The sequence below is a fragment of the Condylura cristata genome, unplaced genomic scaffold (assembly GCF_000260355.1).
Source record: "Condylura cristata isolate star-nosed mole 26May11 unplaced genomic scaffold, ConCri1.0 scaffold00029, whole genome shotgun sequence".
Taxonomy (NCBI): domain Eukaryota; kingdom Metazoa; phylum Chordata; class Mammalia; order Eulipotyphla; family Talpidae; genus Condylura; species Condylura cristata.
The window spans coordinates 12539145-12554085 of NW_004567130.1; the positions used below are offsets into that span (position 1 = coordinate 12539145).

At 45.0% G+C, this 14941-nt stretch overlaps 2 protein-coding genes across 2 annotated transcripts in view; one reads left to right on the plus strand and one right to left on the minus strand.

Annotated features, from left to right (window-relative positions):
- The window catches only part of COQ5 (coenzyme Q5 homolog, methyltransferase (S. cerevisiae)), an 18151-nt gene extending 8160 nt beyond the window's left edge, over window positions 1-9991 (plus strand). Inside the window, exons 4-7 of the mRNA XM_004690979.2 lie at window positions 4501-4607; window positions 6142-6230; window positions 6759-6870; window positions 6953-9991. Of these exons, the coding sequence (XP_004691036.1) occupies window positions 4501-4607; window positions 6142-6230; window positions 6759-6870; window positions 6953-7054 (410 nt within the window). The 3' untranslated portion in view covers window positions 7055-9991. The remainder of the gene's footprint in view (window positions 1-4500; window positions 4608-6141; window positions 6231-6758; window positions 6871-6952) is intronic.
- Window positions 9816-12280, minus strand: DYNLL1 (dynein, light chain, LC8-type 1). The gene is made up of 3 exons (XM_004690980.1): window positions 12130-12280; window positions 11774-11911; window positions 9816-10246 (listed from the first exon to the last, which is right to left on the minus strand). Exons 2-3 carry the CDS (start codon window positions 11903-11905, stop codon window positions 10109-10111), a joined length of 270 nt encoding a protein of 89 aa, XP_004691037.1. The 5' UTR covers window positions 11906-11911; window positions 12130-12280; the 3' UTR covers window positions 9816-10108.
- Window positions 12281-14941: the final 2661 nt, after the last annotated feature.

A 14941-nucleotide genomic window follows, 5' to 3' on the forward strand; every position in this document is an offset into this window, starting at 1 on the left:
ACACTGCTGAGGGGAGCAGCAGGCGAGACAGGAGAGGTCTGTTGGGCCATGTAGATCACTTCCCGGGCCAGGGATCGAACTCACAGTGAAGCAGCTGTGGCTAGCTAGCAGTGATACATCCTAACCCTTTGCACCACCAAGGAGGGCCAGTGTAACACTACTTTTTAATGGTAGATCTCAAGTTGACCGGAGTCTTCAGATCTCAGATTTTGAACCCTGAGTAGGAATTTTCAATTCCCAGCAACTCCCACATGACCTGTGCCCTGCTTTTGAGCCATGCCTTTGCCCTGTCAGTACTAGGAGGGCTTGATGACTGTGCAAGCCAAGCTAGTACACTGCCCTTGCAGGAGCTTGCCCTTCAGCCACAAGGAGTGAGTTTAGCTGACAGCCTCTGGCTCTCACTTTAGAGCCTGGCTCTTTCCTGGCAGCCCTTAGCCAAATGACTGAGCTTGCACTGGAGAGCCTGGTCATTCCCCATGAGGATGTCAACAGGTAGTGTTTGCTCCAGAGCTCCCTAACAGGTATGCGGAGGCTTTATCAGTCTGCATTAAAGTCTAAAGGCTCATCCCACTCAGTCTGGCTTCCTCATTCATCTTTCCCAAGGGCCCCTTTATACTCCCCTCAAAAAACCTTTTGTACTCCTATCTCCATTTCAGCATCTGTTTTTCTTTCCTAAAGATTTATTTATTTATGCATACAGAACTGGGATACAGGCAGAGGTGCGAGGGTGGGGGTGAGAGGATTCACCAGAGACAGAGTGGGGAACAGAACAGGCAGGTTGACAAGTACACTGCTGAGGGGAGCAGCAGGCGTGTCACCTCCCTGGCCTGTATCTAACTCGCTGCAGTAGCTGTGATAGCATCATAGTGCTGTGCTTTAACCCACTGTACCGCCAGAGGCCTCAGCATCCGTTTTTCTAAGGACACAGATTAATGATGTAGATTTGACATTTGACTTTCTGTTTACAGATTTTAAAATACTCTTCCCCCCAATTTTCTCAAGTAAAAGTAATGATCCTGACAGCTGCAACATATTTCCTCCCCTTCTCGGAGTCCCTGCTCTGCCCCCTTCCAAGCCTGCCCAGCACTGCAAGCAGCCACTGGGAGGCTAAGCCAGGCGGCCAGAGCACTACACTCCCCCTCCCCCACCAGGAGTGTCTGGGTTTTTAGCTCAATTCTTTCTCCTTCTCCTCCTCCCACTCCCAGAAGGAACAGCCTAGAAGACCAGCAGCCCACTTGGTCCCCAAGATGAAGAGCTCTTTTGTTAACCATCAACACTCATCAGAAGGCAGACAGTCACTCATACTTTTAAACAAAGGCACTGTTTCCTTCCTCCTACTGAAAAGCGTGTTTCCTTTCTCACTGTTCAGCCATGAAGAATAGAGAACAGAGAGGAATGATAAGTAATGTCCCATTTCTGGAATCATCCATTTGGTAGCAGGTTGCCCTCCAATTCTCCTAACTGCCCAGCATATTAAGTACTACAGTGGAGAATTTTATCTTCTCTCCTTGCTTTCTCAATTTCCAGTAATAAAGCCTTTGCCACAAAAAAACCCAAAAGGTTTAAACTTAGCAAGAGGATCCTAGAGATCATTTAATAATTGTAAAAGTTAATGTGTAAACACATTATTACATCTAACGTTTTCTTTAAAGATTTATTTATTTATGCATACAAAAGATGGGGTGTTGACCAGAGGTATGGAGGTGTGAGGATTCACCAGAGACAGAGTGGGGAGCAGAACAGGCAGATCTACTTAAATACACTGCTGAGAAGAGCAGCGGGCAAGACAGAAGATGTCCTCTGTGCCATGCGGGTCAGCTCCCTGGCTGGGGATTGAACTCAGGTGGCAGTAGCTGGTAAAAGCTTGATATCGCTGAGACTTTAACCCCTGTGCCACTAGGGAGGCCCCTATCCATTTTTATATGTACATCCTCCCCAAAAGGAAGTGCTGAGGGCCAGAACCTTAAGAATATTTGATAGGTTATATAAAAATATATAGTTGTGAAAAATTTTAGATTTTGAAAATCCAGAATTTCAAAAAAATGTTGAGGGTAGTAAATGTTACCCATAACTCTAACCTCAGTAGATGACCCTGAATTTTTTGCTGTTGTTGTTAAAGATTTATTTATTTATGCTTACAGAACTGAGTAGAGGCCAGAGATTTGGGGAGTGAGAGGATTCACCAGAGACAAAGTGGGGAATAGAACAGGCAGATCCACTGGAACACTACTGAGGGGAGCGTTGGGCAGGTCAGGAGATGTCTGCTGTGCCACGTGGGTCAGCTCGCTGGCTGGGGATCGAACTCGTGCTGCAGTGGCTTCTGAGAGCTTCATGGTGCTGAGCTTTAACCCATTGCACCACCAGGGAGAGTCCAATCCTGAATATTTTAATGTATTTACTTCACCTTTTAAAAAATTAGTTCTTTTTTATATAAAATTAACATCCTGGCCCTCCCTGGTGGCACAACAGGGTAAAGTGCAGCACTATGAAGTTCGACCTCCGGCCAGGGAGCTGACCTGCATAGCACAGCAAACCTCTCTTGTCTCAGCCACTGCTCCACTCAGCAGTGTATTTCAGTGGATCCACCTGTTCTGCTCCCCACTCTGTCTCTGGTGAATCCTCTCACTGTCCCTGTACCTCTGGCCTATACCCCAGCTTTTGTATGCATAAATAAATAAATCTTTAAAATTAAAAAAAAAATGATATTGTGAGATGTTTCCGTGTCACTACAAATTCTTTTAATTAATTATTTTATTTATGCATACAAGAACTGGGGTGTAGAGGTTGAGAGGATCCACCAGACAGAGTGGGAAACAGAACAAGAGGTCAATCCACCAAAACACACTGCTGAGGGGAGCCGCAGTCAAGTCAGGAAAGGTCTGCTGGGCCATATGTGGGTTAGCTCCTCGCCAGGGATCAAACTCAGGCCATAGTGGTAAGAGTGCTGAGGTTTAATCTCACCAGGGAGGCCCCATTAATTTTTTTCTTTTCTTACTAGCTCTCTATATAAACACTATAGATCTCAAATTACCTTATTTATAAAATGGAGAAGATAGTAACCACCTTATAGGAGATACTATATACATAGCTGTTAAAAATAACAGACTAAATAAAAGCATCTGAGTTCCAAATGATCTGTATGGCTTTGAGCAAACTGCTTGAAGCTTTCTGATACTCAGACTTTGCTCACCTGAAATATAAGGATGATGTTAACAACTACCCCATGAAGTTGGTATAAGAATGTGCTAAGGTGGGACCTTCCTTAGTGGCACAAGGGGTTAAAGCACAGCACTACACAGCCACTTCAGCTTCAGTGCCAGTTCTATCCTTGCCCAGGGAGGTGACCCACATGGCACAGCAGACCTCTCCTGTCTCCCCGCTGCTCCCCCTCAGCACTGTATTTCAGTAGATCTGCCTGTTCTGCTCCCCACTCTGTCTCTGGTGAATCCTCTCACCACCCCTGTACCTCTGGCCTGTACCTAAGTTCTGTGTGCATAAATAAATCTTTATAAAAAAATGTGACAAGGTAACATGTAAAATGGTGACACAAGCCCTATCTTTTAACTGTTCAGGAAGAAATAGATGATGATATCATGAATGTTCTCAAAATCCAATAGCTGGGTCAAAGGATATGTTTATTTTTAAGGTTTTTGTTAAACATTGGTAGTTGCTTCCAGAAAAGCTATTTTCATCTTCTTTCAATATCACATTGTATGTCTAATTTATTGCAAGTAGAATAAGGTTAGAGCTGAAACATGATTCTTAGAACCATTCTGATAGGGGGATTCTTTGGGTGCTTTCTGAATTTATGACCAGATTGGGGTCTAGACACTTTAATTCTCCGATTCCAGTAGAACTAACGTAAGTAGGCTAAATTCTGTACTTAGAATTCTTTCAATAATCCTATGAAGTAGGTACTGTTAACTCAGTTTTACACGTGATAAAACCGAAGTAAAATAATTTATTCAAGATCATACTGGGCTTGAGCTGTTAAACACAGTACTCCACACAGTAGTCAGATAAAAATTATTTAAGGTAGAAACAGCTAGGCGAACATCAGGTTCTACTTCAAGAGCTTTGGGGGAGGGGTTACTGCTAACCTTCAAGGACACCAGCTCCCAAGTACTCAGGACAATAGGATGCCATGAGGACAGTGGCCAGGGCACCCAGGTGGGTGATGTTTTCAGATGCCACTTCCAGTACGACCTGTGTGGTGTTTGCTCAGCAGTTTGCAGATCCCAACTAGGTGTCCTACGACATAGTTTAGTCCTGACACTGACCACTTAACACTGATATCAGACTCCATGGGTTTAAGAGCTCAGTCCTACAGAGCTGTTCCCACTGCAGAACTGGCCACAAATTGTGGTCCAGGCTGCCCACCTTTTTGCCTGGCTGACTATAGACTCCAGGGATCCCACAAGACTCTTCTCAAGCTTGACAATTCTCTGAGTGCAGAAGAGACAGCTACCAGACTGAGACAGGAACCGGTTTCTCTTTCAGGACTCTCTTGGGTATTGGGAGATGCTGAAGAGCTGCCCTTTGATGATGACAAGTTTGATGTTTACACCATTGCCTTTGGGATCCGCAACGTTACACATATGGATCAGGTAGGAGTGGCTGCTTCCTCAGCTCGTGTGCCTCGCAGGATGCTCATGACCAGCAGTGTGTTCTCTGGGCCCAGTTCTAGTGGGGTAACTATTTCAGGCCTGAGGGCTTCGATCGTTCAAGTTGCTCGTTTTTCTGATTACAAAATTGGAAAAGAGCAAAACTACAGAGAAGATCCCCATAGAAGCCTTGGTTGCTTGGGTTGGCATATACATCTGTGAGTCTGTCAGTCCTACTCTGGCATATCATCTTTCCTCTCACTTGTGAAGCTGTTTGACCCTGTGAATGTGCAGAATAGTGGCATTTCTGCGGCCAACACAGAATAGCAAGATTCATGATTCCTCTGTAAGGACAAGGAAATGCTCAGCTCTTAATCTGATGCAACTCCTTTTTTTTCTACTTTAACATTCTATTCAAAGCATTTAAAGACTAGGCACTGGTTCTGATTTATCTGAGGTGGGCTCCACTTACTCAGTCCCTATGCTGTGGGTGGGACATTCTCTCTGGTGTTCTTTAGTGTGGTTTTTTGACCATTGTCTACAGTAAGTATTATATTTTTTAAAGATTTATTTATTTATTTATACATACATACAGAACTGGGGTACAGGCCAGAGGTCCCGGGGCAGTGAGAGGATTCACTAGAGACAGAGTGGGGAGCAGAACAGGCAGATTGATAAAGTACACTGCTGAGGGGAACAGCAAGTAAGATATGAGAGGTCTGCTGCACCCTGAGTCACCTGGCTGGGTATCGAACTTGCACCGAAGCAGCTGCAGCTAGCTTGCAGTGCTGTGCTTCAACCCATTGCGCCATCAGGGAGAGCCCACGAGTTTATTATTTTAATTTTGAAATTTTGGAGTAGATTCAAATTTCAAAAGCTATAAAAGGGTGTATCAATAAGAAGTCTTCTCCCCGCCGTGATCCAGCCATTCAGTGTCTCCTCTTGCTTCAATCACCTGTCTAGTTTATCTTTGCAAAGCTGTTACGTGCATGTTAAATGTACTTTTGTTCCTCTTTTATATAAATATTAGTATATGAGAGCTTTTGCCCGCTGCTTTTTTCAGTATCAGTACCTAAACACCGGTTCTTCAAAAGCATCCTCATAGATTCCATTTGTATAGACATGCTATATACTTAACCAGTCACTCATTAGCAGTTAAGATGCTTCCGACTGCATGCTGTTCATAGTGCTGCAGTGAATAACCCCTGTATATCATTTCCACAGTAGAAACATTTCTGTAAGATGGATTCCTTGAAGTAAAAACAAAACTGCTCTATCAAAAAGAATAGCCATGGTGGTTTTGATAAATCTACAATCACTTTCTGTGGGAGTTGTAAAATCTGAGTCTGTTTAGATCATTCCAGGTAACCTTACAAACTTTAAGAGTTATCTGTGTTGTTGCAGCTTCCCAAATGAGAATGAACAAGGGGGCTGTGGGAAATGAAAACTTTTACAACACTGGAAGAAGCTAAAGCTCAAAGCCTGGTAGAACCGAGTGACATCCACCGACCAACGTGTTCTGCTCTGTCTCTCTCAGGCTCTCCAGGAAGCTCACCGGGTACTGAAACCAGGAGGACGATTTCTTTGTCTGGAATTTAGTCGGGTGAACAATCCCCTTGTCTCCAGGTTGGCAGTGTTAACAAATCGGATAGCAAATAGTCAGTAACCTGTGCGCGTGAACTTCATGGTTTAGAATCCCAGAGCCTAAGGGGCAGCACCACCCCGGAGGTTACACCAGTCTCAAACCAGGAGCCAAAGGCTCAGACGGGCCCTCGTATGCATTTTATTTGACAAGTAGTACCCTGTTGACTTAGATATCTATATTGAAAAAAAATCAAGAAATTTTACATAAAAATATGGATTTCCAGCATAGCTGAAATCAGCTATCCGGCAACCCTGGCTAGCTCATCTTCCTGCTTGGCAAGGGAGCTGAGTAGTACCTGCCTCTTCTCTACTTTTGAGGTGCTTCTTAACTGTACCTGCAACCCTTACTACCACGCCCCACCCATCTTACACTAGCCCATTTTACTTATTTCAGGTAGTTGCCAAACCCCAGATACCTTTGTATTTTACACAAATGGTTATAGACCTTGCTTCTTACCGTGGGAGGGACTGGGGCACATTACCATTTCATCTTTCCCTTTCCTTGTGTAGGCTTTATGATCTATACAGCTTCCAGGTAATTCCTGTCCTGGGAGAAGTGATCGCAGGAGACTGGAAGTCCTACCAGTACCTTGTAGAGAGTATTCGGCAGTTCCCACCTCAGGTACAAAACTTCTGTAGCTTGCAACGAAGGCCTTAAAGTTAAAATCCAGATGATCCCTATAGCATGTGTCTTTGTGCTTTAGGAGGAGTTCAAAGAAATGATAGAAGACGCAGGTTTTCAGAAGGTGACTTACGAAAGTCTAACGTCAGGCATCGTGGCTATTCATTCTGGTTTCAAACTGTAACTCCATCCAATTCTGAAGTCACATCCTGCGGGAAGCCTAGAACTGAAGGATAATCTGGCCGGTGAGACCAGCAGCGAAGTATCTCCTCTGAGGGTTACGTGGACTCATGTTTTGATGCGACCAGTCAAAGTGAAAGAAACAAATAAATGCCTGTCACTTTTTTGCAGCTTTCATGAGGTACTGCTTCAAGCCTTCTCCCAGAGGTTCTCTTTGCTCAACTCCTAAGTTTTTGGGCTGTGCAGTGTGGAAAACCAGCACACTAGAGCTCTATTTTGAAATATTCTGCTGCATTTCCATCAATGCTGCCTTCCACAGGGATAATCAATCATTTGAACCCAGTGATGATTTGAACCAAACTTCATAGCTGTACCTGAGTCCTTTAACAGCTGACCTTACAGCACAGGACTGAGTCTGAGGCCAAAGCCAAGGCTCAGGTCAGAGCCACTGGTCACAACTAGAATTAGTCACTGAACTATTAAGTGAGTCTACAATTTGCCTGGTATTTGTCATTTTTTTTCTTACGGTGAAGGAATACATTTTCTCATCTTGCACTCTGTTCTATGAAAAACCCTATTATGTCGTCAGTGCCAGTCATGAAGGTAACTTCACAAATCCTTGTTGAAAGTAAAATGTACCAGCAAACTCCTTTACTATCTTACAGAGTTTGTTGGAATCCATCCGAATAGCTTTGTTAACAACAAAAAAATTTGGAATATTTACCTAGCCTAACCCCCATCCAGCAGTCAGGGGCAGAAGTGGGCGCAGTGCTCCTTCATACAGGCCATTGTTTGGTATTAAAATACCGTATTTTGAAAGTGAAAAGGTTTTTAAGGGGTCTTGCTGAGAAATTACTATCAACCTGTCATCTGGCTGGCAGTTGGCTGTAAATAACTTGGTTCAAATTTATTTGAAAAGATTTCAGAGATGTTGCTTCTTGACCCTAGTCATTTCTATACCCCTACTCACAAACCTTGATGTCACTGAAAGCTTCCACATGCAGCTATCACAAATATCTCTAAAAACAGGTAAGAGCAATTGAACTGCTAAACCTTGGAAAACCTTTTAAATTTTATTTTCAGCCAACTAAACGACATTTGAAATTAACAATGAGCTGGTTAAAAGAAACTTCATAAACCATTAGCCCAACACTATCTGAGACTATGTGGTTTCTCACATTTGAAAAAAATGAACAGTACTGGCATGCCTCAGAGATATTACAAGTCTGGTTTTAGACCAATGTCACAAATATGGTGAAACGAGTAACATGAAGTTTTTAGTTTTCTAGTATATATAGTTTAGTCTAAATAGTGTATATTATTGTCTGAAAAAAAGGCATAGATCTCAAAGTGCTTTATGATTTAAAAATGGAGGTTAATGTGAGCACATGCTGTCAAGAAAATGGCATTGTTGCCACAAACCTTCCACTTGTAAAAACGCTGTGCAGAAAACACAGCCCAATAAAATGAGGTGGGCCTGTAACTGAAAGCTGCTACTTCCTGGCAGCAGGTTAACAGCCTGCTTCATTTAGAGCCTTGTGTCCAGCTGTTTGTAGACTTTAGGGTCTGTTGCTGGAGACTATTTAGAAGGAGGGCTAAGTGAACAAGACTGATATATCTTTGATGGCCAAATTCCTTTGGGCTTCAAGTAGAAATACAGCCAGGTCACAAAAAAGGGAAAGAAACAGAAAAAAAGAAAAAACATTTCAGCTGTTATATAAAGGCCGAGTCTCAGCAGTGTCCTGCTCCACAGATCTCCTCGTCCTTCTTTCCCAGTCCTGATGTAGCACAACTTTGCTAGGATTCTAAAAGAAACCTTTCCAAATATTTGAGACCTAATGCTGCCCTTAAAATAATCATACATCAATTCAAGTCAGTTGCCTGACTTCCTAGAAAGCCATTTACCTCACAGACCCAAAGTCTGAGACAGAAAGTATTACCTCATGTGAACACTGAAAATACTGTACGGGACCTAAAGTCAGGGCCTTCCTTGCAGCTCCCCAAGATGGCCACTGTTCAGCTTTCTGAAAAATTTTTCTATGCAGAAGTCAAGTCTGTCTTGTTTTTCTTCATAGGAAAAACTTGAGTCTTCCTAAAATTAATATCAACATTTAATAGTTTTTAGCCACAGGTTTAATGACATCTATTAATGAAAGCATCAATTCACATTTGTTAATTGGATTTGCAACTACAGCCAGTTAAAGCACAGCAGTCTTGAGAGTTTGAATTCCTGCAGAGACTTTATTAGAACCACATGGAAGGCTGCTACTCAGAAACTTTTCCCTTTTATGACCAACTTCAACCTATTTGGGGCAGGGCAGAAGGTGGGCAATATAGCCTAGAACCCAGAACAGTGTTTCTCATTAGCTCAAATTTCAACTTATTCCCAGTTTAGAGTGACGGAAAAGTTTAAACAAGTAGTTACCCATTCACCACCACTACCACCTGAGAGCTAAGGCCCAGAATATTCTGAGGCAACGTATTTTACAAAAGCAGCATTTAGTGATAGTATTTACCAGATTGGGTAGGAATCCAAATTTTTGGGTAAGAATCCAAAAATTTCTCACCACTCATTTCTGGACAGGTACTTTTGAATATTATTCACGCACAACAGTTGCAGGTCAGGTGAGAATTAAAGACTGAAGGGGACTGAATCTCCTAGCCAATTATAACTCACAGAATCCTTTGACTCACCCCACTAACCTAATCAAGAGCAAATGCTGATCCATCTTCAACCCTAGATTTGAACAAACTGTAACTAGCACACACTTCTCCAACAGATTTATTATTTTTTTTAAAGGAATGGATTTGAGGAGAAAAAACATGGGCAGAGAGGTATGGAATAGAAAATAAATACAAATGTAAGCTGTTTTGCTAACTGTTTATAACCACAACAAATTAGTACAGAGAATGCCCTGTACAAAACAACACAACAAAGGTCGAAAGATTGAGGTGTTCCCTTAGGCAAGGCTGAAGATTTCAGTCTTTGATATTTGGAAGTTAGGCTGCAGTCCCTGTTTTTGGATGGATCACTGGGTGTTTGGCACAGTCCATGCTTTTAACCAGACTTGAACAGAAGAATGGCCACCTGGCCCAGGTAGAAATAGATGAAGTGTTTGGTTTCATGTGTCACATAACTACCGAAGTTCCTCCCCACGATGCAGTGCCAGGTAGGATTGTACTTCTTGTCAAACTCCTGGGTAAGGGAGGAAGGAGAGAGAGAGAAAGAAAAAAAACACGCTAGAATTTTAGTGCTAAACCCGAGGTCAGACTTTGCCTCCTGGATAAGCACAGCCTGTAGGGGCAAGAAAGGAGGCATTAGGCTCTGCAAATTCTTGGAATGAAAGAATGTTCCCCAGCTCCAAATCGCCTACATAGTGCAATAATGCAAACATACTTGCAGTCTGAGCTAAGCTGGGAGTGGGGGCTGGGAAGCAAAAGGCAGAAAGGGCAGCCTCAAAAACAGGCGGCTTTGTTACAATGGTAAGTCCACCTTCCCCAGTTCTTTATACACGGGCCAGCAGATTTCATCAGCAGTTCTAACTTAGCAAGGGCTTATGTGCAAACAAACTAAATCCTCCCGTAGATGCACCCCCCCCCAAGGCAAGAAAATGGTTAAGTACTTAACCTCAACTTGTAACTCCTTGGACTGCACTCCTTACTGAATACTTCCAAAAGAGCCAGGTCTCAATTAGCACCACAGCAACCACTGTGGGTCAAAACTTAAGACAATTAACAAGGTACCCGGTACTCCACTGCTGCTATGAAAACTGCTGGAAGCAGAACACGACAGCCACCTGAACAATTTTACCCTTAACTAGAATTTCAACAGCCCTCCTTTCCCACACCTACCCTGAGGGTGCTAACCTACCACCTGGAAACCACAAGTAGAGCAGACTGCAGAACATGCCCCTACTTCCAAGGGGTCCTGGGGCCTAAAACACCCTTTCATCTCTTAATCACGTGACTGTAGGTACCTGCCAAAATGAATCCATAAAATCCATACAAGTCTGTGGTGCTTTCTGCAAAAATGTGGCTACTCTATGATGCTGTATGCGGCTTGAAATTATGGCCATCAAGTGACATTCTGCAAGCTACACAAACGCTCTGCTACAATTCTCAAAAAATACTTCTGTTCCCTCATAATTCTTTCATCTTCCCCTTCTCTGGAACACTCCCACAGCTTCTGCTGCCAGCTTCCTTCCCTTCCAGAAAACAGCTCGCGAAGTTGGCAGTCCCGCCAGCTTTCTACCGACTGTCATTTACCAAGCCCCCAACCACCACTACCACCCACCTTCCCTCGACTGCAGACAAACGCCCCACTGGAAGGTTGGCAAGATCTCCCTCTGGCCCGGCTGGAAACACCCACGCAGCTCCCCCCTCCGGAACACCCAGATGGATCCTCGGCGCAGGAATCCTGCAGAAGGGGGAACCGCTGCTTCCAGAGCTTAGAAACGGTTGCTAGGTGGCGCTTACACCCCACCCCACCCCCACCGCCAAGCTAGGTAATAAAAAAAAAAAAAAAGAAGAAGAAAAAACAACTTCGTGCGCTGAGGGTCTGGTCTTTCCCACAGGAGCGCTAAATTCACTCGCGTCCTTTCTGGAAACCTCCACACCCGCGCGGCCCCGCGTGCCCCCAAGGAGCTCCGCCAGACGCGTGAAGAAACCGAGCGGGACTCGCCCCAGGGGCGCGCAACCCGCCCGACCCCCCGCCCGCGCTCACCTTCTTAATGTGGGCCGCAATGTCCTTCTCTATGTTGTATTTTTCCAGCGCCTGAGTAGCACACTCCACCGAGTCCTGTTGCATCTCCTCCGACATGTCCGCATTTTTTATCACGGCCTTTCGGTCGCACATGGTTACCTGCGGGACGGGGCCCCAGCAAAGGGCGGGGAGTTGGAGGTGGGCTGCGCCTGCACAGCGCTAGTGCCCTCGGCCCACTCCGCCCGCCCCGCGCCACGCCACCTCAGGCGACACCCCCCGCCCCACTTCTCAGGAAGCACAAGCCGCGCGGACCGAACCGCCGGACAAGTCCAGCGGGGGCCGGAACCAGGCTGCGGAGCACCCCCGCAGAGTCTCACCGTGGAGCAGGGGCTGCAACGGTCGCCTGGGGGAGGGGCTGGAGAGGCTCAGACCTGGCGAGAGACGGCGTCGCTACTGAAGCCGTGGCGCATCTAAGGAGCCCCACGCCAGCCGCCGCCGCCTAGTGCCTAGACCCCGCCCCGCCCCGCCGGCCCCGCCCCCCGCCGAACGTCCCTATTGGCTTGAGGCAGGGCCCAGGACTCTTCCATTGGTCCATGAACTCAATGGTTCCCTCAGGATCTTTCTCCTGCATTCTGTTGCAGACCACAATGCACCACTCGCGGCGTCGGTTGCCACGGCAATGGGCCGCTCGCCCGGAGGCCACCTCACTTGGAAGGTGGAGCCTGGGCGCGGTGGCGAGGACCACCCAAAAGCGAGAGCGGGCGTGGGGAACGTCTGCCCAAGCCAAGTGATTCCAGATTTACGCAGTTTTTCCCAGGGTGTGTTCTCGAGTACGGACAGTCTCAGGAAGTTGGGCGACCGTCCCCCTGGATATAGCGCCCCCCCCCCAACACCACAACCACTACCCCAGGTCTGAATTTACGGATTCTGACCTAAATGGCCAGTTCTTCACTCAAGGGGTATCTAAAGTAAAGCCGGCTTCATGAGGAAAAGAGCAATGCAGTCTCTCAAGAGGGCCCCTAGGACCGTTTTTTGTTTTTTTTTTTTATAATTTTTTTTTAAAGATTTGTCTAGTTAAGCATACAGAACTGGGTTACAGGCCAGAGGCCGTGAGAGGATTCACCAGAGATAGAGTGGGGAGCAGAACAGGCAGATCGACGAACTACACTGCTGAGGGGAGCAGCAGGCAGATCAGGAGGTCTGCCGTGCCACGTGGTCCCCTCCAGGCAGGGATCGAACTTAGGCTGAAGTGGCTTTAGCTTCTTAATTCTGTGCTTTAACCTGCTGCGCCACCAGGGAGGGCCGGGGCCTTAGGACTTTTAATACTCTACAATCTCAGTCTTCAAACTCTTGTTTTAAACAAAGAACTGCCCACGTTTTTATTTTGCACTACGCCTCACCGTTTATGAGGCCAATCCTGTCAATACTAGGGGGGAAGGGGCTTATCGGAAATGGGATAGGGTTTCCTTAGAAATTAAGAGGTTATCCCAAGAATGGGGTCTCTGCCAGGCAATGCAGACCTCTTTTAAGGAGGTGAGGGCACTCTGGGCGGCTTTGGGTGTGTGGCCTGGGTGGGGCTTTCTACTCAGGTGAGGCAGTCTTTCCAGTGTGGGAGTTCCTTGGTTAGGGATTTATCTGCAGGGCGGAGGTGCCCCAATGGACGGAAAGGCGTCCCTCAGAGGTATTTCCTCTGGCTTAGAGAGTCTAAGCATCACTTAAGTGGTTAAAAATGCAAGGTGTTGGGGGTGGGGCTTGAGGAACAGGATTAAATCTGGATTTAAATCCCAGCACTATCATTTACTAGCTGTTTGAACCTCCATTTTCTTATCTGTAAAGGGGGGAAATGAAGGAAAACACTGGCATGTTGGGACCATTAAAGGAACAGATGTATTTGGAGTTCCCAGAACAAGATGTGGTGGTTCATACCATATAAGGGCCCAGAGAATCTTATCCAAAAACTATCAGCTCATGGAACTGCCCAAGAGTCACAAAGATTTCTACAACCAACCCTTAAATACCTATTCTGTGTTTGAACTTCCATACTGTATTTGAACTTCCATAAGTAAGTTATCAGGTTAATCATATAACCAGAAATTTTGTTTACATTTCTGCATTTTTAAAAAAAATTTATGTATTTATGCATACAAGAACTGGGGTACAGGCCAGAGTGCAGGAGGTGAGTGGATTCATCAGAGAGATTCACCAGGGGAACAGAACAGGCAGATAATACTGAAATACACTACACAGGGGAGCAGTGAGATAGGGGAGGTCTCCTGCGCATGTGGGTCAGCTCCCTGATGACAGCTTGATAGCTCAAGAGCCTTTTCTTTTATATATGAGTTTGTGCGTGTGTGTCTCCCTCTGATCTGTGACTTGGCCAACTTCTTGCTTGGCCAAGAAAGATTGAAAGTAGCTGCTTGAGTGGTTACTTGCTACCAAATGCTTTGCATCCACTCAGTTATTCCTCACAACAGCTGTGCCTAGGATCCCTCTCCTCCTACCTTCTTGACAAAATGTCCCCTAGATTAGATTTCAGCTCAAATGCCACCCTCCCTAAACTCCTTTCTCTGCTTGCCATCTACCCTCACCCTTTATTTACTCTGCAACACTATTCCTCCGATATACTTGCCTGTTTTTTCCTTCAGAGGAATTAGCTCATGTATTTACTCGTTTGGCTATTGTCTGCCCCTGCCTGATTTAACAGATAAACATGCTGCATGTTGTCCCTGCCTGTCTTACAAATACATCTTCAGCATTTAATTCAATGTTTATCCTATAGTATGCATTACATTAAGTAGGCATTAAATTGTAAGTAGCATGTGTTATATCCCCATTCTCAGTCTAGCAAATTTTCATGAGGTCACACTGTTAATAGGTTCTAAGTCTAGACAACTCTAAAATCCATTCTCCTAACTTCAGTATCACCTTAATAGTTGAGTAGCCGAGTTAGACAGGGTGCCTTTTTTTTTTTAATGTATAACTTCAAAGAAAAAGAGCTTGAAATGGGATGATCATAGAATGTTGTTGCATAAATGCCTATTTAAGGTTTTACTAGTGGGTAACACCTGTCTTCTCTGGCAGCTTCTGTATTTGGACTGCTCATCTCAACCAGCTCTTGATCCAATTATTTTCTTCAAATGTTAAAGAAAAACTAAAAATGAAAATATTTAAAACAAGTGTGAAAAAGCA